Genomic DNA, 26,361 nt, shown 5'->3' on the forward strand with positions numbered 1-26,361 from the left:
AGAGATAGAGGTCTTGGATGCAGGCAAGCTTATTGGAGACAGAGTGGACATTCCATAGGGCACATGAGAAAGATAGAGAAGAAGGGGAAAGGAGAGGAACAGGAATAAGATTGGAGGCATTGTGGTGTGACCTGCACAGGTAGGGTGAGAGTTGATTTGGAGGACCAGGATTGGGATTGATATCCCCAGCAGAGCAGCAAGCAGCATTATTCTTGTAAAGCCAGATTCAGTAACCTGCGGTATGGAACCCCGTGCAGAATCAAGGTACGGTAAAAGATGATCTTTTACCACACCTTGATGAATTTTTCCCTCCTCCCCTTATAAAAAAATTAATGTTTCTTGAGGAAGAAAGACTTCCATGATTGTTACCAGTTGTAAATGCTGACATAGAAAAGATTTATCTTTGCTGGATAAGACCATCCCATCCTCAGTACTCTAAGACCAGAACTAAACTGTGTCTTGGCCCCTTTAAATAGAATATAATAATGATAATAATCTTCTGTACTCTTTAGCAGGTCTCCCCTGTTTGTGTCAAATTCATCTGTACAGAGCAAATAGGAAGGGTAATCTTTTAGCAGGGCACTGAGCCAGGGAAGGCACTTAGGTACATGTGTTCCATCTGTTTTATAAAGGGAACATGTGTCACCTCTGTGGCTTTAAAAAGTTCCTGCAAAACGTTACACCTTCTTCAAGGCAGGAAACGATTTGTGCATATGGGTGTATTTTATAAAATACACGCATAAGGAATGATCCCACCCCCTGCCTCGCTCATTCTTTGCCCCTGGGAACACCTATATGTATATAATGTAAAAAGGCACTATTTTTTATTTGAGTATATGCTATGGCAAATTTGTAGAGTGTAAAAGCTGTTTTACAAGCTCCAGTCTTATAAAATTAGCCTTGAAACAACTTCTGTTCTGTGTGGGAGCTCTGTCGTGCTAGAAGCACAGAGAGCTATTGTAGTGATTTTGGCTGCTGCTACTTCTAGTGTTTGCTGCCTGTTGTAGCATGGTGTCATCATCGGGAAGCCTTTACTTTTCCCTAATTTCTCTTCAATAATAAAAATGGTTCTTGTTTTTATTTTGCATGTGAGTTCTGCTTTTGTCAAACAGTGCCTTTTGCCCTGTGTTTGAAAAAACTATGTGTCAAATATATCTCCTTCAGCTTCCCATGAGCTTTTTCTACTGTTTTTCTTTCTGCCTCTTTTGGTTAAAGTGATGGGATTCAGCCTCATGAACCTGCATTCTGTGCTGTCCACTCATCTCAAGAGTCTGTCAAACATGGTGCAGTTTTATGATATCTTTGATCCAAATGTGGAACATAAAGATTTCTAGTAGCTCTTCTCTAACTTTTGCAAAAATAGTTGTATCCATTAAAAACAAATAAACAAACTGAGACATCCTGGATATCTTCCATTTACACAGGTTTTAGAATAATTTCTGCTCTGAATTTTCTAGTCTTGTATTAATTTTATTACAATATGCATTAACCATTATTCCCTTTTGGATTTTTTGAAGTTGCTATGACATCAGGGCAGGTGGGGAGAAAGTCTTCTGAGTGTTTTCTAGCCTGGATGTCAGCTCAAACTAATGGTTAATAGTCCAAAATGTGCTCATACATGATTTCAGTATCATCAAGAGCACTTATGTTGCATTTTCATAGAAAGCACAGGACAAAAAAAGACCTAGAGAAATCTTCCATGTTCAGAAGAGAATATACTAAGGAGAAAAGTTAAACATAATGTCAGGTGGGAATTAAGAAGGTTTCATATGTATGTATAAAAAGAAAAAAAATACTGTATCAAAAATATTTACATACTTTCTTACACTTTTTTGAGAATCACAAACAGCACATCTTTGCATACATAACTATAAAAAAACATTTTCTGTTACATCCACCTTAAGATAATATGCATTGATAACTCTCCATATCATGGCACAGTGTTAAGCTTGGTATTGGGGGGGGGAGGGGGGGGAGAGGGGTAGGGTAACGGGGAAACACATGACCATCCAGGACCACTCATATACATATACATGAACATTGAATTATACATAAAATCTTAACTCAGATTCCCAGCTGAAGGTGGCAGGGCATGAATGCATCCTCATTCCTTGCCAATCTGAGGTGCAGGAACTGGGTTTGGAAATCAGATCTGATTGTGTTGCATGGTATTATGCAGTGCCTAGAGTGGGCCACCCAGTGCTAAAGTTTTAAAGTACAGTTTTCGAAATCTCAGCTGAGATGTTGCAAAGAACTGTCAAAGAAGTGCATATCTTCAGAAAAATGTTTTCTTCTTTGCAGTTTACATATTTCAAAGAAGTATAACATAGACAAGCATAATATTAATTATATTGCAATTGACCTTCAGAAATAATGGCATTTAAAACTAGTGGGGTTTTAAGCTTGCAGCAACATCTTAGTCCATAAAGGTTTCTTTCTGTCAGCACCTTCTCATGTGATAGGTTTCCACTGCTTCAGCACCAGAGGGTATATCTGCTGTACTCTGTATTGTAGGCAAACTAGAGAGCTGTATTGATGTCCAGGACCCTAGGGTCCTGTGCACTCGTATTGTGTGTCAGTAGGACAAAGGGATGGCGCCAACCATCCTGCTGTATGCGCCAGTAACTAGAATTAATTACAAACCAATCGAATCCGTTGCAGCCAATTGGTAAACTAATTGGTAATTTTAGCTGTACATCTATATGTAGTTATCTAGACGCCTGTAACGGTGCTTTCAGAGCCACTTTTGTTCTGCTTCATCTTGCTTGACAAAATGGCCTTCATAGCTTTAGGGAGAAAGATGTGCATCAGTGACTATGGGGCTGCTCCAGCTGCTTGTCTTGTTTGTATTCCCTTGTTCATTAAACATGTCTCGGATTACAGTTGCATGCTACTGCTCTGATCATTTCTGATAATGTTGAACTAAACATTCCTCGAAAACGGTTGTTAAAGTCAGTAAGTTTATTTTCTATCTGCCAGTGTGTATTAGAAGTATAGCTTTTATATTCTGCTCAATTTTTAGGAAAAATCAATGGACTTTTGCTAAATAACTGTTACATTAAAACTATCTATGGTGTTCTTAACTTCCTCTTCTAGCACAAGGTAAAATATATGATTTATATTGATAAAATTGAATTAGGAAGGTCAGAGTTTATTAGTAGAATTTGAAGCAGATTCTTTGTACCTGTATTTTTTTAAAACACAAATTAGCTTTCCAAGTGAAAAGGACATTTTGAATGAGATGTGTATAAGGGTTTTTGCCCTTTCGTATCTATGGGAAAATGCCTCAGACTGCTCATTTTTTTTATATTGTTAGGGCTACATCAATATATATTGTGGTATACTTTTGCATTTGATAGAAATATTGCAAGTATGTTTATTCATTTAAATTTATTTATAGCCTGCACATCCATCCTGGTTCTTGGTGGATAGCAACCCCCCCAAAAAAAACAAACAAACCCAAATCATCTGACTTAAACTCATGGATATGCACATCAAGAGCATGATGATTAAAACATAATTAACTGAAAGAAGGAAAAGTGAAAATAATATAATAAGACATAATCACCAATATGTAATCAACCTTTTCTTATCCCTAACTTTATCATATCTTTGGTAGCAACTGTTTTATGCCTCTTCAACACTTTAAATTATCAGTCCCAAGTTGTAACAATGCTAGTAACTTATTATGTAAAATTGACCCTGCAACTGAAAACACATGGACATATTTTCACTGAGGGCATTGCCAACAACTCTTCTTACGAAGAACACAAACCATAAATAGTTACATCAGCAAAGTTTATACGTGAACAGGATCAGGTTGAGACTTTGAAAATAAAATAAGAATCTTAAATATTATTGAAGCACTGGGCAACGAGTGCAGACATTGAAGATGCAGGGTAATATGATCATATTTAGGCCAACATTTATTTTGGTGTTTTTTTTAATGTCTTTGCTGTAAACTATTTGAATTATTTTGGTCAGGAAGATGGTATAAATTTTTTTTTATAAAAAAAAAAAAATATATAGCTTGATAATGTATATTAGTAGTTTGCCTATAGGGAATCACACTGAGAGTCTGATTCACCAGAAAATAGGCATCTTAGCCTATTAAGTGCCTCTCTTACTAAACCATGCTAGCGATTCTCGGCACGGCAACGCTAACAAAGCCCATTCACTTTGGGCTTTGTCGGCATTGCTGCGTGGGAATCGCTAGCATGGTTTGGTAAAAGAGGCCTTAAGTGTTGTAGAACATGCAGCAGGGTCTGCCCCACATGGAGGAGCCTTAAAGTGCCACCCAAATTGGTAAACCAAAGTGGACGGGTGCACCAAGATTCAGAGAGGTTCTCAAGCATCATGTCAGCAATTACTTCACCCATCTTTTTAAAAAGTCAAGGCTGTCTCTGGGCTAGAAAAAACATGATAGCTGCGGATGTCGGTGCCCCTGGAAGTGAAAAAGCACACTGTGGATCAGTGCAAGCACCGGGGCACGACATCCGTGGGCTTATCAAAGAAAAGGCCCATGAGATGTGGAAGCACCTGGGGTGGGGTGGGGGGTACGGTGCCTAGGTGTAATTTCAAGCTGACTCTCCTTGAGGAATGTATGATGTCTGCCATCTGGTATGAACAGGTTTTGGTGCTGTCCAGTGGCTTGGACGTCATCCTTATGTTATGAGTGTATCTTGTTGTGCAGACCTGATGGACCGTACAGGTCTTTATCTGCAGTTATCTGCTATATATGTTACTATTAAAAAAACAAAACAAAAACAGGGACAAGAGGCAGTGCTTTAATGTGGATCATGAACTTCAATTCTTTGGGTTGCCTAGATACACCCCAAAGCATGTCATTTCTCCTCAGCCTAACTGATCTTTGAATCGCTTTTGAATTGTGATTGGCTATCTTCTGTACTACAGGAAGTATCTTAGATTCATGGGGAGTCCTCACCTTCTTTTGCTTTTTGGTCTAGCACTAGCATCACTGGTATTTATGAAATGTCTGGCTGTCATAGTGGAATTGTTATGCAAACTGTTGGTGCATATATTTGCTTGCTTGTTTTGAAATTCATATATAATACAAACAATTACAATTACACACTTGCACAAGAAACTTGGGTAGGTAAGGAAAACAGGAAACAACTCAAATTAAACAAAACTCTTCCTTAGACCACTAAAAAAAAGAGGAGAGGTTGGAGTGAACTAAAAATCAATGGAGAGAGTCAAAAGAAATAAAAATAAGGAAATACACCCAAATCCTAAATAATAATTCTCACCTCCAACGTTCTAATCGTCTTGCTGGCTCAGACTGTGGCTCCTTGGTCTGCTAGGCTCTGTAGATCAGGCTGTTCTGCGCATGCGTTGCCCCCCCCCCCCCTCACTCCCAGGCGGATGTCATATAGAACGCCAGAGACAGAGGAGGAGTGTTGAAAGGGACAGTGCACAGGGGCGGAGGTGGAGCTTCACAGACAAAAAGAAGAGGGACGGAGTAGGCCAGCACGTTGCCACCAATACAGGAACCCGGGTTCGAGCGCGCGGCTTAGCATAGTCGAGTTGCGTTGCTACCTGCACTTGGGAAACTCCGTGGTTGACGGCGACCGACGTCAGAGACTGAGGAGGAGGGGCGAAAGGGACAGGGCACAGGGGCAGAGGCGGAGCTTTACAGAGAAACAGAAGCGTTGAGGGACTGAGTAGCCGACCGCGTCGTGCCCAATAGAAGAATCCGGGTTCGAGCACACGGCTTAGCACAGTCGAGTTGCGTTGGGACCTGCAACTGGGAAACTCCATGGTTGATGGAGACCGGGACCGTTTCACTGAAACTGGGAGGGAGCCAGCCTGAACGTGGGAGGGAGGGAGGGAGACTGCCTGAATGTTGGAGGGAGGGTGCCTGAACATGGGAGGGAGGGAGGGAGCCTGAACGTTGGGAGGGAGTGAGCCTGCCTCAACGAGGGAGGGAGGGAGGGCGCCTCAACGTGGGTGGGAGCCTGAACGTGGGTGGGAGGGAGGGAGGGGGGACGACGACCCTGAAAGGCAGAGGGAGGAGGGCGACGACCTTGAAAGGCAGAGGGCGGGAGGGGGGGGGGAACGACCCTGAAAGGCGGAGGGAGGGGGGGGAGAGGCCCCTATAACTGGGAGGGGAGGGGAAGGAGGGAGGGAGGAGAGGGAGGGGGGCAGGGGGGCCCCTGCCGCACACTCATATTCTCACACACACTCTCATTCTCACAGACAGTCTCACTCTGTCACACACACACACTCGCACATTCACTCTCTCTCTCTCTCACACACACACAGTCACTCTCACACACACTATCTCAAACATACACGAAAACCTTGCTAGCACCCGCTTCATTTGTGTCAGAAACGGGCCTTTTTTACTAGTTGAACTATATTTCTTCAAGGCCGTAACAAGGTCTAAGTCCCCCTGGAGATCTTAGACCTTGTTATGGCCTTGAAGAAATATAGTTCAATTAGTCCCCCTGGAGATCTTCTTTAATTCTATGAAGGCTTTCAGTTGTTCCAGCTCAAAGAAGATATTTGTTAAGCCCAAATACTTTACTATACATTTACATGGGTAAACAAGCAAATTCCTGTTCAAAAACAAAGGAGATCAAAAGTGTAGCTCGCTCTTGCACTTCCAGTATTGCAGATATATTTTGCAGCACGTCACCCCCATCCTGGGCCTTGGCTGCGCCTTCCAAGAATTCTGGGGGAGTCCCTGTAGTCCCAGAGGAAACTGGAAGATAGTATACCTTATTTAAAGGAGTTATGGTATTTGACCTATATTGAAGAATCTCTGTCAGGTACTTCTTAAAGAAATCCACAGGCGACATCTCTTCAGCCTTGGGAAAATTCAACATTCACAAAGTCAGGCTCCTATTAAAGTTCTCAATCTGTTCCAGTTTATGGTGAATCAACATATTATCTTTAACTAAAGCTGCTGTAGTTCCCTTCAGTTCTTTGATGTCACTACCAGTATGTTCAAAATGAGTCTTGTATTCCTGTTTAGTATTCGCCAACGATAAAGTTAATTTACCAACTTTACAAGGAGAGAAGATTTTTGAGGAGATTTGGACACCGTTGCTTCATATACTATCCAAGGTTTCCACTTCAGGATTCAAAGAATCCAAAGATCTTCCTTCCGTTGGATCGGTAAGCAACTCACCGGGTCTAACATTGCCACCCAGGACCTCCAGACCAGCAGCTTATGCCTTCTGAGAATTCAACTCAGGCATTAGCCGAGCACGGTGTCGGTATGACCGCAAGGGTGTCAAAGATATGTTAAGTCCTAGAAGCACAGACACTCTTTTGCCTGTGTTTTCAGCAGATCCACTCCCACCAGCTCCAATTTGAAGTCTCATGGTGAACCAGTGCTGTATGGGGGAGGAAATTTGGACTGGCAGCAGCTGAGCCCTCACTCTCTCCCTTTCTTCTTAATATGTGGCATAGGTAAAATTTCCAAAGACCCCCAGAGCAGGAAAGAAGAGAGGAAATAAGTGGTGCTCAGCCTTTCTGAGACCGGGTAACGCCGAGAGTGTTCAGTCCGCCATGATGCCACGCTCACTATATTTGCCTATGATTGGTCAAGGGAACTTCTCAGGCCAAGGTAGATGAATCCATGCACAATACCCTCGAGATACTAGCAGTGTCAGAAAAGGCTTTGAAGCTTTTCTAAGCTTTTTAGAGAAGCTGTTATGTCACCATTGGCTGATGACATTGGTCACTTAAAGTTTTGATTGTTGGCCGCTTTGTTTTTTTATTTTGGATCTGTGTGCTCACATATTTGAAAGTAGACTTCATTATTTCTGTGTGGAACTTCTTCTTTTATTCTGTTTCCGTAGCAGCTCTTTCTGGTCCCTGTGCTTCCATCTCAATTTGACCTTATTCGTACTGAAGTTATGATGCCATGGATGTTGATTTGCAGCTCTTTCCATCCTGCCTGGATCCATCATAGTGAAACCCCTTGGTTCATCTGGCATGCCCTTAATCTAGTATTAGTCTTAGCTTGAGCAGGAAGTAAGTGGTGTTTTTGAAAGATTGTTACCATATCCTGAGTCTGTAGGTGCTGCTTCCATAGTATCCTTAGCCTCAGCAAGCTCAGGGTGCTGGAGCTAAATTAGAATTAATTTGCATCAGTTGCATAGCAGCATACTGAACTGATTCTACGCCATTGTGACAGACTTAACATCACCAGCTCTCATAGCTGTATGTCTAGAAATAAAATATCCCTATTAGTGCAAACATCAACATTTTTTCATTTTTCACATTTGCTTTGGGCATGTTTACTATTTTACACCCTTTTGTGTTTAAAATATTTTCCTGCTACACTCAAATGTTCATTTACATTGCAGTATCTCAGGAGCCATTTGTCTCACAAACAATTTAAATCTCTGAAAATCTACTTTAAGTGATATAAGATATGTTTATGTGAAAAATTAGCTTGGTGGAAACACTTAAGAAATCATGACAGGATCAGAAGTTCCTCTATAAAGTAACAGCTGTCAAAGATAAAATAAATGACTGTCTCTTATGCAGAGACCTTGCAAAGTTCATTTTGTTGTTTAAAAGCATGATTTGCAACCTGATGTACCAGCCTTTGATGGAAGTAAATGAATATGTTAATTGTAGTAGGGTTTTGTGCATCAATATTTTTTCCTCCTTTTCATTAGAATTTTGTGCAAGGGTAGCCGAAAGACATAACATCTTTGTTCAAAGGAAGTCAGTCATGATATTTAAGCAGAGCAGCAATACATGTATTCCTCATCTGAAGAGACAACTTTCCCTGCAAGTTCCTCAAAAATTCATTGTCATTCCAGTAATGCATCAGTCTAAGAAGTCAAACAACAATATCTCCTTAATACATTTATATTGTAAGATTTCTAGGTGTGTTGTAGAAGTTTGTGTCTGATCTGTTATTTTATTGGATTGTCATGTTCTTATTTTATTATAATTGCTTTGAATCATACACTGTCAAAGTGGTGTATAACATACTGCAAGTTAAATAAATCAATCAAATTTATTTAAAAATCAGATCTGCTTGCCAAGCCAGAGGCATACTCTGTGAATAACAATTAAAAAAATGAACCACCAAAGAGCTGTTGTAATTACATACATTCATAAATATAACATGGATGTCAAGATAGCAGCAAGGTAGGACATTTGCTAAGAGCTCTGAAGTATTCTATACTTTTTCCCTCAGTGCCCAAGCAGAAGGGAAAGCTTTGAGGTACTTGCCCCCCCCCCCCCCAAAAAAAAAGGACAGTGACTCCTGCATTGGGACTCATAACCTTTTATGCAACACCCTCATCTTTGTGTGCGACTGCTGCAGGTGGCTATGAAGAATCCTGGAATGGAGGATAAAGTTTCCCTTAGCCCTAGATTGCCTGTGGAGGTTCTGGGACCGTAGAGCATGTTGGGAGCTGAGCCAGAAGAGAAGTGGATAGATGCGGTATCTCTCCTGACTGTGGAGAGACAGTGTAGCTCTAGCACTACTTTGGATTCTGCAGCAGCGTTGAGTCCCCCAGAACCAGGATCTCCCATACTAGCTGGTACAGCGTTTCATGTAGAGAATATGGCAGCATCTGAAGGATTATAGCTGGAAGAAGTTCATCAGTTGAGACTTGGCTTATTACATCCACTACAGAAACCATCTGAGATCACACTAGATTCTATTTGGGTTGCTTTGGAGTCATTTCACAAAGTTTGTGTAGGTGCCATTGCGGGCCATTCTGCCTTATTAAAGGAGTAAATTTCACAGATGTGTGTCTAGGAACAGAAGACTCAGGATTTACCAAATAAAAGGTACATTTGGACAAATTTTACAGAATAAAATGATGTTTTCTTGTAAAATTGAAAATCTGGAAAATACTTCTAAGTCTCTAAGAGGTCCTTTTACTAAGCCATGGTAAAAAGTGTCCTGCGATAGTGTGGGTGCATGTTTTGGGTTCCTGGAGGTTGTATTTTTGGGCAGATACTCAACACTAGCTTTGCCATCCTGGGATATCAGGTGACAGGTGTCAGGACAGTTATCCGAGAGCAGTACTGCATTCTCTTTCAGATGCCCAGTCTGCAGATGTTTTTGAACAGAAGGAACAAAGTCACTATGGAACCAGCCCTGGAAAATTTCAGCCGTCATCCATGAATTTCTGGAATTGTTATACAGAAAAGGTAATGATTTAATGTTAACATGATGGAAACAACAACATTTTTAGTACTTCCCAGTGCAAAGAGGAGTAAGTTTGTGGCTGCCCATTGCATTGGCAGAACAAGATGGTTAGTCTATCTTTGGCTTGTTCAAATCCTCCTTTTTGCGGTCATCCTTCAGCACCAGTGTTGTTTTTTTTATCTGGTAACATTTATAGGTCTCATCAGCATTGTAGACCTGTTCTTCTGTGTAACTTCTAACCTTGATAATTTCTTTCAGTTTCTATGGATAGGATCGAGCAGCTTGCTCATCTGAAGATCTTTTTTTTGCCTGCAATCGATACTTGAGATATCCCATGCCTTCGCAGCCAGATCTCCATAGCCAACCATTGCTTGCTTTGAACTGATTGGATTCGCCGTTAAGTTCTTGGTCGAATTTCTCCACTTGCATGCATATCATGCGCCCTGAAATTGGAATACCCTTTTGTTGCTGCTTCATGAACCACTTGAACAGTGCCAAGTCCAAGTCTTCATCTTGTTCTAACCATTCTTGTTTTTGTTTGAGACCCCACATTCTTTGTTGATTTTGTGCAGGTAATCTGTGGTCTTTGGTCGATTTGTTGTTTTTTTTTTAACCATCTGCGCAAATTTGATTCTGAAACATATATGTGTTTTGAGACGTTTACTTGTGTTTCAACATTATCAATGTGCTGTATTGCTCATTGTTTCTCTTCCAATGTATACGATTTGTGCTTCAACGAAACATTTGCCATTTTCAAGATCAGCGAGCTGGAACCACATTTCAAATGGAAGGGCACGTCAACTGGAAAGGCATATTCTCTGAAACAGTATGCATCCATCATGTGATCTGGAAGTGCACATCAACCATGTGTGCTAGAATGGTATGGACCATGCAGGTCTTTTTTTGCCGTCATCTACTATGTTACTATGTTACTATGTGAGCCGGAAGTGCGCATCAACCATATGTGCTGGAATGGTATGTGTCCATCATGTGAGCTGGGACCACGCGTCAACCATGTTACTTTTTATACTAGGCTTGTACGGTATAATCAAGCAAAAGTTCCGTGAGCCATACTAGGCTTGTACAGTATAATCATGCAAAAGGTGCAAAAGTTCCAGGAGACATATTCGCTACTGCGTTTGCATTATAACAGTGCACATTATGATGAGGGGGAGGTGTGTCACACCAGTGTAAACACATTTGCCATTCCCTCTTTCTAGATTGACCCATAGTGCCTCTTCCTTGCCCTGTAAATCCTGCAGTTGTGTGGCTTTAATATTATCTTTAACTTATAATGCCACTCCCCCTCCCTTTCTTCCTACCCTGTCTTTCTTGAACAGATTATACCCCGGTATAACTATATCACAGTAATGGTTCTCTGTGAACCATGTCTCTGTGATCAGCCTCTTGTATCACAGTCTCAAGATCTAAAACCTTATTTCCTATACTTCGGGCATTAGTATGTACTGCTTTCCAAACATTGCCCCCTTTTCCCATTTATGTAGAGGTATTTAATGCTTCACTTATCTGAGGCTTGCACTTACCTGGGGGCTTTAATCACCCTGCTGCAACTATTCTAGTTTAAAGACCTCTGCTGCAGAAGACACTTCTTCCCTTCTTTGATAGATGGACACCATCTGTGCTCAGCGTCCAGGAAGCCAAAACGCTCTTGGTGGACTGCAAGGTGATGATGAGGGGCTGTCTGGAAAAATCAGATGGGGGGAGTCAGGAAGGAGGATCAGATGTGACAGATCTCTGTGGCACATATTTACTTATTTTGCTCAGCCCACACTGTGCTACCAGCTGTGACCGGTATCTGGGGCACACAGGTAACGTAGAGTCCTGCGGTATGTGTCTACCCTGTGCAGTAAATGCAGGGAAGATGCTTGACATGTCCTCCTGCATTTACAGCAGAGGCTTTGCACTTACCATGTGCTAGTTTTTGCAGAGCCTTTCTGCACTTTAGAAAAAGGGCCTCTTGGATTGTAAACCCTCTGGAGAATGGAAATACTTTACTTGAAAGTAACCGACTTTGAGCTATCATTAAAAATGTAAGTAGAACAAAAATTTGCAATAAAACCAATTAGAACAAAGCAGAGTAGGAAAGGGAAAGAGGATGAGATTTTATGTACCGCCTTTCTGTGGTTACAATCAAAGCGGTTTATATATTATATACAGGTACTTTTTGTTGTATCTGATGCAATGGAGGTTTAAGTGACTTGTCCAGAGTCACAAGGAACTGCAGTGGCAATCAAACCCATTTCTCCCGGTTCACAGGCCACTGTACTAACCATTAGGCGACTCCTCTACTCCTTTCTTGCCCAGACCAACATTAGTATCCACTTGCCCAAAACCACAATTTAATCTGCTTCTGAAAACAACAGGTATGCAGGACGCATTGTGGGTTTGGAAGACATAGAAATCTAAATTTTAGGGCCAAGATAAGGGAAGGACCTGTTTTGATGTATAGACATATATATTTATATATAGGATGTGAGGTCCAGATCCTATATAATAATTCTCACCTCCAACGTTCTATGCGTCTTGCTGCCTGTATTTATGACTTCTTCGGAGTTGGTTTGCTAGGCTACGTAGCACAGGCTGACATCAGCAAACGCATTGTGATGTCAACATCAGAACCGGGGTAAAAAAAAAAAAACCATGCCTTACAGCTGATCCAACCCCCCCCTCCCAAACTGCCATACAGCTTGACAGCAACACAAAAAAAAGGCTCGAGCCTGCCTGATGCCACTGACGTGCTCAACAGCCGCCCTACCGAAACACCTGCGGGGGGTGGGGGGTGGGGTGGGTGCAGCATGATCCCCCCTCGGGGCATCAACCCCTCCCCCTTGGCGCATCACCCAAGGCCCCCCCCCCCCGAGTGCATTCTTGCCTCCCATGTGCATGCCGCTGGGGGGGGGGGGGGGTGTCGGCTCCGCTGGTTCCCTGCTCCCTCTGCCCCGGAACAGGAAGTAACCTGTTCCGGGGCTGAAGGAGCAGGGAACCAGCGGAGCCGACACCCCCCCAGCGGTGTGCACCCGGGGCGGACCGCCCCCACCACCCCGCCCTTGCTACGCCACTGGTCAAGGGGACTATGCTGGATAGAGGAGTAGAGAGGATAGGGAAGACAGGAGATACTGGATCAAGGAAGGATGGAAGGAAAGGAAATATGCTTGCTCAGGGAGAGAAGGGTAGATAATAGACATGGTGGGAGTAGGGTGAAAGAAGGGAGATGCTGAATTGGGATGGGGAAGAGAGAGAGAGGGAGGGGGGACCCTGAAGTTGGGGAGGGAGGGAGGAGATGACCCTGGTACTTGAAGAGAGGTGGGGGGGTCCCCTGGCACACACTGTCTCTCACACACTCACACCCAGTCTCACTCTCTCTCTGTCATACACTCGCACATTCACTCTCTCTCTCTCTCAGAGTCACTCTCACACACACTCTCTCAAACATACACACTCTGAGGAAAACCTTGCTAGCGCCCATTTCATTTGTGTCAGAAATGGGCCTTGTTTTACTAGTTTTAAAATATGAGGATCTGTGAAAGTTAGCTAAGCAATTACATCTAACTAAATTAAATAGATAATAAAAGGTAAAAACAGTTGTAGCTCCTTGACTTGTTTCTATGTACGCTTTTCTCTAAGAAAAATAGGCATTTATTCTATATATTTAAAAACTTTGTTTAGTCCTATATTTAACAGGTATAGTGTAATCAGAATTAAACACTAGTTTCTTAAAAAGGATTTTCTAAATTGTATGTACTGCCTATGACACAACTGTGTGTTTGTAGCTGGCAGTGAGGAGAAATGATTCTGGCTTCTCGCTTGTTTTAAGTCACCAAGAATACCTGAGACAAGACAGTATTTTATAACCTTCATTGAGGTTAGCTCCACCTTTGAAAGAGAACGAAGAATGCTAGTACATACCTACTTTTGGTGTATATCACCCAATCAGGTCAGATCTGAATCTTATTTGATTCCAGGGCTCAATTCCCTACTGATTTAACCAGCAATCTATTACAGATTTCGCTGTTAACGTCATCCACAAAGACAACAGAAACCACCTAAGTTTCTTATGGTATAGCAACAATGACCTCAATAATGAAATCGTTGAATACAGAATATGAGTCCATCTCTTTGGTAATGGTCCATTGCCTTCAGTAGCCACTTATGGACTCAGGAGAACAGCACAAGAAGGAGAAAACAGTATTGCAAGATACAAGACCAGTTTGCAGAAAGAGACTTTTTAATTTGAATTTATGAGAATACAGTCTCATAAACACAGATAAGAAACAAGAAAGCCACTTTCATGGGAGCAATGGATTGAAGTTACTAGCTGTGAAAGAAGCTATTGACCTGCTGAAAAGAACACAGGCAATATTAGCAGTGACTAATCTGAGATGTCAACAAATAGCCTCCATTTATGCCAAGGTGCTCAAAGAATTCTCCTCAGAAGATTTGAAAGGTAAAGGACTTGAGACTAGATATGCCTCCATTTCAGTGCAGCCTCAGGCACGGTTAAAGGAGAAATCTTCACCTTTCAGGCACTTTGTCAAAATTTGAATAGCCTGTATTACCCACTAAGGCTTGTGGTTGCTGTCACCATACAAATAAGATCCTTATTAAGAGAACTTTCATTAAGAACAAATGATTGGGACATCCCATTGCCTATATAACTTTGTAAGTCTATGTGCTTTGAAATTGAGCCTGAATATTATCTCTTAGTCTAATAGTGAGAAATCTGCAATCTTCTGTAGCTTCCAATAATATAAAATGGCATAATTCAGAAGTAAGATTCTGGCTGCCTTTCTTTTCTTTGACATGTTCACAGCATAAGTATCATGCACTGGGGTCTTCACACTCCTGTTCTGCTGTTGCAGTATGGAATGGAATGGGTCAACATGGCCTTCAATGACACAGGAGCTCAAAGGCTGCTTGATAAATTTGCTGTTGCTGCACTGGGTGGTGGGGCAGATGGTGGGGGAGAAAGAAAACTTTTTATTTGATATTGTTAACAACCACGACATGTTGGTTTTACTACATATATATTCAGTATCGGAATTATGTTAAACTGCAGTTCTACCAACTATATTTCTGTGGATCTTTTAAAATTTCAGTTATTAAATATGTAATTAAATATGAAAGAGCAGCTTCCAATTATAGGTTGTTTCTTGTTGCACATTATAAGGAATGTGTGTATTTATTTTTTCTTTTTAAAGATATTTTATTGTATTGTGTTTAGTGGTCTAAAGCAAGATATGTTAAAGCATTTTGCATTAGTTTTTGCCATTAGAGCACACTAGCAGTGTGGTATGTATTTATTTTTATTTTTTTTTGGGGGGGGGCATGTCGGGGACAAAGAATGGGCGTGGAAGTACTGTTCAAATTGCGTGATGACAGCACATGCTGACGACGCGGGAGCCCTTAGTACGTATGACATAGTAGGTAGTAAGGGTTCCATTAGCACATGGCTAGAAATAGAAATAATTGAAAAAAGGCCAAATTCATGGCCACACTAGAAATGGGCTTAGCATGCAGGAAAATCCTGCTGTGGAATGCACTAAGGGAGGAATTCTATATATGGTGCCTTAAAAATCGGTGCTGTGATTGGCTTGTTAATCAATTGCATTGTGCGTGCAATTTGGCCACGCATTATAGAATTTAGAGATAAACCCATTTACTAGCACAGCTTAGTAAAAGGGACCCTTTAATGACTTATTTTCTTCCTCTCAAAGTTCAATTTTGCTTTTATGAATTTTCTAGACCTCTATCTAAATATATATGCATATTTTTGTGCATACATGCTGAATGCATACATTTATGCAACTGCAATACAACATACAGCCTTATGAGATCCCTTTGAGATGGGATGTAGCTTTCTGATTAAAAAAGGTTCCCCACCTGTGGCCTAGCTAATGTAGCACTTCCACTAGGGCTGACCTTAATAGACATGACAAAAAAGAATCCAGTGAACATCCACTACCATTCAACTACCCTTGAACTTCTGCACGTCAAAGAGAGTAAGCCTTAACGGTGTTTGGATAATTTTCATTGATGTCAAAAAGTATTTTAGACAAGTACTACTTAGATCATGATCAGAGTGGTTGTCCACATTAAGAAAATCTACCACTTGAGGTTTTTCTGTATTATAGGTTTTCTGAGTTCCTTTTCTTTCTCCACAGCTACACTGTCTTAATAGCCTTTTCGTAATTTAAGGATACTTAATAACTGGTTAATTAAAGGCTCTTAACACAGTCTCAGCCAACTCAAAAATAATCTCAATGAGACTGTTTCCCCATCTTTCCATAAGAGAACAAAGTGAGTTCACGGTCTACCTTTTGTTGAGGTTAATAGCCTTTTCAGCAGCATTTTTAATGTAATCTTTAAAAAAATATATTTAATCAGTTTTTCAGTGAATTTAAACATAACGCCATAAGTAGGAACAAATATAAGCTCTAATACAAAATAAGGTAATAAAACTCCCTTCCCATCCCCTGTCTCCCGAATCCAATGACAACCACCGACTAGGTCCAGAGTGATCTGACACCCTTTCTCACTAATCTTAATGTTCTTCATAAACTACTAACATTATTTTTCATCAGACTAAAATAAGATGACTTAAATTAGCACTAATCTTTTAAAGTAGAATGACAGCTCTTGGGTTCTTTATTTATACAGCAATATTGTTTTGTGAAGGTACATGATCTTTTAACACCTTGCTTGTGTTCATTGCTGATGGCACACTATTTCGTAGCCTTCTATCATCTGATAATTTTATTGTGGCCAGCCCACACACATGCTTAATATGTGATGACATACCATGGGGCTCATTTTCAAAGCACTTAGCCTTCCAAAGTTCCATAGGTTTCTATGGAACTTTGGAAGGCTAAGTGCTTTGAAAATATGCCTGATGGCATAGATTATGGAATGAATTAAATATTACATCTTTTTTATTTTATTTTAAAATAACATGTACTGTACATTCATAGCTATAATTCCTTTACTATAAATGTTTTGAAATGCAGGATGGGTAATTTTCAGAGCTGTGTCTATAGTTTGACCTGAGAAATAGACTTTTAGAAAACTGCCCACCCTATATGTATCCCTGCAGTAGGGAGGATGTGTTGTGGGGTGGGAAGAAGGGCAGGGAGCAGGGTTTGGAAAAACTACTTGAATAAATTAGCTGGTGTAAATGGTTGTGGGTACTTTTCAGTTTATGGAGTTATTTACTCTTGGTGGTTGTTCATTACCTGCCACTGGCCCATTTGATGCAGTGGCACCTGATGGAGGTAATGGACGATAACAGCATTAGTACATGATGCTGTCTTTTAGTAAATAACACCCTAAGTGCAGTGTCTGTAGATAAAAAGTACTGGTGGACTTTGCACCTATCCAGCTAGTCTTAAAATAAACCTCATAAAGCATATGTAAGAAAATTCTGTGAGATATACTTGTATATGTTCTTTATAGCATTTGGATTAACTCATAATTTTAACTTTTTATTAAGATTAAAAGATTTTATAACAGAAGGAATTGTTTGCTGTGATATTAGGCTGTAATACGTTTTTGAATGTTTTTTTTAGATCAAAATGTTATTTCTGATCATTGTTATCCTTACAGTCCTGCTTGATACTGGACTATTAATACTGCCTTTCATTTTGCAGGAGGTGCTGATGATGCTAGATAATTATGTAAGAGACTTTAAAGCACTTATTGACTGGATCCAGCTTCAAGAAAAATTAGAGAAAACTGATGCCCAGAGCAGGTATGTCTGAAAGAAGATTTCTTTGAATCCTAAATATTTGCATCTGTACATTGATATACTTAATTTGGTTTGCTCAGGTTCTTGTTTGGCCTTTGCATGATTAATAGTGCAGTGTAATATAATATTGACTGGGTTAAGAACATATAATTGGCAAAGCCTGAAAATATTTCTTATAGCTTGAAAAATCCACTACGGACATTATGTTGACACACACTACCCAGTGATCTTTTTGTTTAGCTGTAATAATCTTCAGACTTTATTATATTTATTTCTCTTCAAGGCTTCTGTAAGTTTGGGTGGGATTGCAGCTGCAACTATTGATTTTGAACTTGTATGATTTGGGAGACATAGGAAAGGTGATTGCAATAAAACCCATCATTTGACTTTAAAAAAAAAAGTCTTAAGCATTTTTTCCTCTACCTTTTCTTAAATAAATGCTTTATTTCAAAAATGCCAAGAGTAAGCTGAGTGCTGTTTTATTGTAATAAGAATTATATCTATATGGTAAGTCTGTAATTTTCAAAGTAAAATATTCCAAAGAGTACCAGTATGTATCCCATAAATTATATTTACCTAGTTCATACTGGTATTCTTTGGAGCTGGTGCAGACTGACTTTCACCAGAGGCGCTAGCCATTGTTCCCACCTGGTCTTTCTCGATGTTCAGCAGTGCTTATGGCGTTCCCTGTCTGAAGCTGCTTGCAAATTCCCAGGACATGGTGGATTAGCTCAGGTATCAACACCTTGGACCTGAAATCTGCCTTTGGTAGATGGAGAGGGAGCCTGGCTGTTTTGAGAAGATTTGACTTTTTGTTTCTCCTCCTCCACCAGAGCCTTTGCTTTCCGGCACTTGTTTTCGGAATGCTCCTGGATGGTTCCTGGGTTGTAATTTAATTATTTTTGGATTTTTCAGAATAAATATTGTTTTTTTTGTGAGTTTATCGTGCTTTATTTATATTTATATAATTCTATTTTGTATTTAGCTCAGTAGGAGCCTTTTGTAGCCTTGATAAGAAAGTTGTAGCTTTTTGAAGCTTTCTGAATAAAGTTTTATTTTTATTGGTTCAATATATCATAGATAAACAATAACATAAGGTCATAATCATAGCAATAACAGCTTCTGATAGTAGATCAAGATGTCATGCAGCAGTATGAAATAAAAGTTAATGTCCACTCTTTAGTCAACAGATTTTTCGCCCTTGAAGAAGAATCAGATAAGTGAGATAATTGCCTTCCTTTCTCAGCAAGCTGCTGTTTAGATGTGGACAAGTTAATTTTAGACTTTCCCTGAAGTGCTAAAATACTCTCAGGGATATTTTGCACTTTATGTTCAATAAATAACTTCTAAGCCTCTTCTGCAGAGTACACCCAGAGCAAAGTACCTTAACATAGTAGATGATGAAGACAGAAAAAGACCTGCACGGTCCATCCAGTCTGCCCAACAAGATTAAGCCAACAGGGAATCCCAACTTGTAATGATGTTCCACTCGCAAGAATTGAGTGACCCCTCTAAAATCTCTCCTTTTCTGCAGCGTGAGGGGTAACCTATCAGGGTAAATTTCCAAAGATAGCTCCTTCCACTGCAGAGGTTCACTCTTATGTGCTGCTGCTAAAATTTTCTATTTCAGCTGAATGTCATGCAGACAAGCAATTATATCCCTGCTCTGCCTGTCCGTGTGAGGAACCAGATGCCCTCTGAGCTCTATCAAAATTTTAATTTCAATTGCCGAAGTATCAGCACCATTTTGACCCAGAACAAATTTGGAGATATCCTGCACTAATGCTTCACAGTTATTGAAGGGAGACTCTTCTGGCACACTGTGAATTCTACTATTACACTGTGATCTATTTTCTAAGTCCTCAGTTTTGTCCCATAAAGCTTTAATGTCTTTGCTGGAACTCTCATAAGATATAGTAACTGTTCCACCAGGGCCTCACATTCCACAATTCAGGATTCCATCTCCTCCTGCTTCTCTCAATGTCCTGCTTAATGTAATCCAGAACTGATTCAATATCATGTCTTACCTTCATAAATACTTTCTTGAGATCTGCCATCCAGTCTCCGGGAACCCACTGATATTTCCTGCTTTTCAGTGTCAATGCTATAATCGCACTTAGATTCTTCAGAAAGAACCGGCACCCTCTTAGACCACGCATTCAATGCCGAAACTGGACCAATTGCATTGCAGCACTCTCAGGGATTGCTCTTCATGACAAACTTAGCCACAAACATGAGAAGGCTTAAGTCATGATTGTGAAGATGAGGTAAAGAGGGGGATCGCTAACAAGTATGTGCTTGAGAAGAACAGAGCCACAAGCTCAAACTGTCATATCATCTGCAGGAGGGGGATTGTTAATGATATCTGCTTCAGCAGGACAGTGCTGCAAGTTCAATCTGCTATATCTTCCTAGAGAGGAAGAGAGAGGGGACAGGGAGCTGCTGGACATAGGGGTGGAGGAGAAGGGAGATTGAATAGGAGTTATTGGACGATAGGGGTGGGAGAGAAGGGAGAGGTGACAGGGAGTTGTTGGACTATAGGGATGGATGAAAAGGTACAGGGAGTCATTGGGCCATAGGGGTGGAGGGGAAGGGACAAAGGACAGGGAGCTGCTGGACCATAGGGCTGGTGGGGAAGGGAGAGGGGACAGGGAGTTGACCATAGGGGGTAAAGGGGAAGGGCAAGGGGACATACTGCATCTTACTACTACTACTACTATTTAGCATTTCTATAATGCTACAAGGCGTGCGCAGCGCTGCACAAACATAGAAGAAAGACAGTCCCTGCTCAAAGAGCTTACAATCTAATAGACAAAAAATAAATAAAGTAATCAAATCAATTAATGTGAACGGGAAGGAAGAGAGGAGGGTAGGTGGAGGCGAGTGGTTACAAGTGGTTACGAGTCAAAAGCAATGTTAAAGAGGTGGGCTTTCAGTCTAGATTTAAAGGTGGCCAAGGATGGGGCAAGACGTAGGGGCTCAGGAAGTTTATTCCAGGCGTAGGGTGCAGCGAGACAGAAGGCGCGAAGTCTGGAGTTGGCAGTAGTGGAGAAGGGAACAGATAAGAAGGATTTATCCATGGAGCGGAGTGCACGGGAAGGGGTGTAGGGAAGGACGAGTGTGGAGAGATACTGGGGAGCAGCAGAGTGAGTACATTTATAGGTTAGTAGAAGAAGTTTGAGCAGGATGCGAAAACGGATAGGGAGCCAGTGAAGGGTCTTGAGGAGAGGGGTAGTATGAGTAAAGCGACCCTGGCGGAAGACGAGACGGGCAGCAGAGTTTTGAACCGACTTGAGAGGGGAGAGGTGACTAAGTGGGAGGCCAGCAAGAAGCAGATTGCAGTAGTCTAAACGAGAGGTGACAAGGGTGTGGATGAGGGTTTTGGTAGAGTGCTCGGAAAGAAAGGGGCGGATTTTACGGATGTTGTAAAGAAAGAAACGACAGGTCTTGGCAATCTGCTGGATATGAGCAGAGAAGGAGAGAAAAGAGTCAAAGATGACCCCAAGGTTTCGAGCTGAGGAGACAGGGAGAATGAGAGAGCCATCAACAGAAATAGAAAACGGGGGGAGCAGGGAGGTGGGTTTGGGGGGGAAAATGAGAAGCTCGGTTTTGGTCATATTTAATTTCTGGTGGCGTTGAGACATCCAGACAGCAATGTCAGACAAGCACGCTGAAACTTTGGTTTGGATGCAAGGTGAGATATCAGGGGTAGAAAGGTAGATTTGGGAGTCATCAGCATAGAGATGGTAGGAAAAGCCATGGGATGAGATTAATGAACCAAGGGAAGAAGTGTAGATAGAAAAGAGGAGGGGACCAAGTACAGAACCGTGAGGTATGCCGACAGGCAGAGGGATAGAAGTAGAAGAGGATCCACCAGAGTGAACACTAAAGGTGCAGAGGGAGAGGTAGGAAGAGAACCAGGAAAGGACAGAGCCCTGGAATCCAAGTGAGGACAGGGTATCGAGGAGTATGCTGTGATCGACAGTGTCAAAAGCAGCGGAAAGATCAAGAAGAATGAGGATGGAATATTGACCTCTGGATTTAGCCAGTAATAGGTCATTGGAGACTTTAATAAGCGCAGTTTCGGTTGAGTGGAGAGGGCGAAAACCAGATTGTAGTGGGTCAAGAATAGCATGTGAGGAGAGAAAATCAAGGCAGCGGCGGTGAACAGCACGCTCAAGTAATTTGGAGAGAAAAGGAATGAGGGAGATGGGTTGGTAATTAGAGGGACAAGTAGGGTCGAGTGAAGGCTTCTTAAGCAGAGGTATGACCACAGCATGTTTAAAGGCAGCAGGGACAGTCGCAGTGGAAAGTGAGAGGTTGAGAATGTGACAGATAAAAGGAATAAGAGCAGGAGAGATGGCATTAAGAAGGTGGGTGGGAATGGGATCAGAGGAACAGGTGGTACATTTTGAGGAAGAAAGGAGAAGTGTAGTTTCCTCAATAGTAACTTCAGGAAAGGAGGAAAGGGAATGAGGGGAAGGAGAGAGAGAGGGGAACGGACTAGTGGAGGGAGAGGTGGTGAGGTAGAGAAAGCAAGGTTTATCTTTTGAACCTTGTTGTGAAAGAATTCAGCAAGGGTCTGAGGAGATAATGAAGGGGGAGTTGGGGGAGGGGGCACCTTGAGGACAGAGTTCAATGTGGTGAAGAGAAGTCGAGGATTAGAGCCAAGATAGTTGGTCAGTTGGATATAATAATCCTGTTTGGCACGTAAAAGAGCAGATTGGAAGGAGGTCAGCATGAACTTAAAGTGTAAGAAATCAGCAAGGGCTCGAGATTTCCGCCAGAGGATAGATGAAAGAGAGAGACAGACAGGAGATGCTGGATCATAAAGATAGATGGAGGGGAGGGAGAGAGGGCGAGGCAGATGCTGGGCTACAAGGGTATGGGAAGGGGAGAGGGAAAGATGCTTTGCATCTTGGAACCATGTGGGAGAGACCATTGAGGTTCTTAAGGAGGCGAGTGAGAGGAGAATGGTGAGGACAGAGAATAGGAATGTATTAATGGGGATTGAGTGAAAGAAAAGGGAATAAGAGACCAGGGAAGGAGTGGGACAGGGGAGCTAGAGGATAAGAGGAAGAGATGAGAAGTTAAGTGAAGTATAGGTAGAAAACTGAATGAGAGGGTGAAATTTGAAGAGAGAAAGAGGAATTATGTCAGAGATGGATGAAGTGTGGGAATAGAAGATGGGAGAAAAGTGGAGAAAGGATAAATGGACAGCATCTAATGGAAAGAGAACAGAAGACAGGAAACCTGAAAAGAGAAACTGGGACCAACATGCTTGGAAAAATAAACTACCCAAACAACAAATGTTGAAAAAAAGTGTTTTATTTTGAATTTAATAGGTAGAATATGTTAGCTTTGAGATATGTACATCAGGGCTGTTTTTGTATTTTGTTTAATACAAGAGGAAATACATCTCTGTTTTTATTTCTCTTATATTGTGATACATGCCTAGTTTGCCTTCTTGGGGTTCCCAATTCAATTTTTGTCTTTATATTTCTATTCTGTATTTGATAAGGGTTTGCCTGTTTTGAATGTAACTGAGGTATTTGCATGAAACTTCTGTCTAGAACTCTAGCACTCCATTTATTCTTTTACTAATAGTAGATGTATTGGTATTCTAGGACCCCATGCAATACATAGTAACATACATAGTAAATGACGGCAGACATTGTTGCAATCACGGAGACGTGGCTAAATGGTTCCCATGAATGGGATGCAAACATACCAGGCTATAATCTATTTAGGAAGGATAGAGAGGGTCGTAAAGGTGGAGGAGTAGCTCTGTATGTGAGAAATGATATCACGGCGACTGAAATGACAGGGACCTGGGGAAAAGAAGAAGCGATATGGATCACCTTAAAAAGAGATGATAGAACCTCAGTCCATGTGGGTGTTGTCTACAGACCCCCAACACAACTGGAAGAACTAGATAGGGATCTGATCGCGGATATTCAAAAGTTAGGAAAGAAGAGGGAGGTGCTGTTGCTGGGAGATTTCAATCTGCCGGATGTAGATTAGAAGGTTCCGTCGGCGAAATCGGAGAGAAGTAGACAGATCGTGGATGCTTTCCAAAGGGTTTTGCTCAGACAAATGGTGACGGAACCCACGAGGGAGGGAGCAACGCTGGATCTGGTGCTCACAAATGGGGATAGCGTGTCAAATGTCCGAGTGGGTGCCCACCTGGGCGGCAGTGACCATCAAACGGTTTGGTTTGATATGACTGCTGTAGTGGAGGGCAGCCACTCAAAACTCAAAGTCCTGGATTTCAAGCGTGCTGACTTTACTAAAATGGGGGAATACCTGAGGAAGGAGCTGATGGGCTGGGAGGAAGTACAAGAAGTGGAAGGACAGTGGTCCAGGCTGAAAGAAGCTATAAATAGGGCTACAAACCTTTATGTAAGGAAAGTAAATAAAAGCAAGAGAAAAAGGAAACCGATATGTTTCTCCAAGCAAGTGGCTGAGAAAATAAAGGCTAAAGAGTTGGCGTTCCAGAAATACACAAAAACTCAAGAACAGGAACACGGGAAGGAATACCGGAGGAAACTGAAAGAAGCCAAGAGAGAGATACGTCTGGCGAAAGCGCAAGCGGAAGAACAAATGGCTAGAAATGTAAGGAGGGGTGACAAAAATTTCTTCAGGTATATTAGTGAAAGGAGAATGACTAAAAAGGGAATTGTGAGACTAAAAGATACTGCGAACCGCTATGTAGATAGTGATGAAGGAAAAGCAAATTTGCTAAATAGATACTTTTGTTCTGTTTTCACAGAAGAAAATCCTGGAACAGGACCGCGATGGACTGGAAAAAGTACAAATGATAGTGGAGTGGATAAAGCATCATTTACAGAAGAGAGTGTGTATGAACAACTTGTAAAGCTAAAGGTGGACAAAGCCATGGGACCGGACGGGATCCACCCCAGGATATTAAGGGAGCTCAGAGAGGTCCTGGCGGGTCCTCTTAAAGATTTGTTTAATAAATCCTTGGAGACGGGAGATGTTCCGAGGGATTGGAGAATGGCGGAGGTGGTCCCTCTTCACAAAAGTGGTGATAGGGAAGTAGCTGGAAACTACAGGCCGGTAAGCCTCACTTCGGTTATTGGAAAAGTAATGGAAGCGATGCTGAAGGAAAGGATAGTGAATTTCCTGGAAGCCAATAAGTTGCAAGATCCGAGACAACATGGTTTTGCCAAAGGGAAATCGTGCCAAACGAATCTCATTGAGTTTTTTGATTGGGTGACAGGAGAATTGAATCAGGGATGAGCTATGGACGTAATCTACTTAGATTTCAGCAAAGCTTTTGACACGGTTCCCCACAGGAGGCTTTTAAATAAACTGGATGGGCTGAAGATAGGACCTAAAGTGGTGAACTGGATTAGGAACTGGTTGACGGACAGACGCCAGAGCGTGGTGGTGAATGGAGTTAGCTCGGAGGAGGGAAAGGTGAGTAGTGGAGTGCCTCAAGGATCGGTGCTGGGGCCGATTCTGTTCAGTATATTTGTGAGTGACCTTGCCGAAGGGTTAGAAGGTAAAGTTTGCCTATTTGCGGATGATACTAAGATCTGTAACAGAGTGGACACCCCGGAGGGAGTGGAAAACATGAAAAAGGATTTGAAGAAGCTAGAACAATGGTCTAAGGTCTGGTAATTAAAATTCAATGCGAAGAAATGCAAAGGGATGCACTTAGGGAATAGAAATCCACGGGAGACGTATGTGTTAGGTGGCGAGAGTCTGATAGGTTCAGACGGGGAGAGGGACCTTGGGGTGATAGTATCTGAGGATTTGAAGGTGACGAAACAGTGTGACAAGGCGGTGGCTGTATCTAGAAGGTTGTTGGGCTGTATAGAGAGAGGTGTGACCAGCAGAAGAAAGGGGGTGTTGATGCCTCTGTATAAGTCGTTGGTGAGGCCCCATCTAGAGTATTGTGTTCAGTTTTGGAGGCCGTATCTTGCTAAGGATGTAAAAAGAATCGAAGCGGTGCAAAGAAAAGCTACGAGAATGGTATGGGATTTGCATAACAAGACGTATGAGGAGAGACTTGCTGACCTGAACATGTATACCCTGGAGGAAAGGAGAAACAGGGGTGATATGATACAGACGTTCAAATATTTTAAAGGTATTAATCCGCAAACGAACCTTTTCCGGAGATACGAAGGCGGTAGAACGAGAGGACATGAAATGAGATTGAAGGGGGGCAGACTCAAGAAAAATGTCAGGAAGTATTTCTTCACGGAGAGAGTAGTGGATGCTTGGAATGCCCTCCCGCGGGAGGTGGTGGAGAGGAAAACAGTAACGGAATTCAAACATGCGTGAGATAAACATAAAGGAATCCTGTTCAGAAGGAAAGGATCCTCAGGAGCTTAACCGAGATTGGATAGCAGAGCCGGTAGTGGGAGGCGGGGCTGGAGGTTGGGAGGCGGGGATAGTGCGGGGCAGACTTATA

The 26,361-nt window shown here is 41.8% G+C and overlaps 1 protein-coding gene across 1 annotated transcript in view; it reads left to right on the top strand.

Annotated features, from left to right (window-relative positions):
* SCAPER (S-phase cyclin A associated protein in the ER) overlaps window positions 1-26,361 on the top strand; it is a 960,370-nt gene that overhangs the window by 58,810 nt on the left and 875,199 nt on the right. Inside the window, 1 exon segment of the mRNA XM_030187331.1 lies at window positions 17,821-17,921. Within this exon segment, the coding sequence (XP_030043191.1) occupies window positions 17,821-17,921 (101 nt within the window).

This window comes from Microcaecilia unicolor, chromosome 1, assembly GCF_901765095.1.
Source record: "Microcaecilia unicolor chromosome 1, aMicUni1.1, whole genome shotgun sequence".
Taxonomy (NCBI): domain Eukaryota; kingdom Metazoa; phylum Chordata; class Amphibia; order Gymnophiona; family Siphonopidae; genus Microcaecilia; species Microcaecilia unicolor.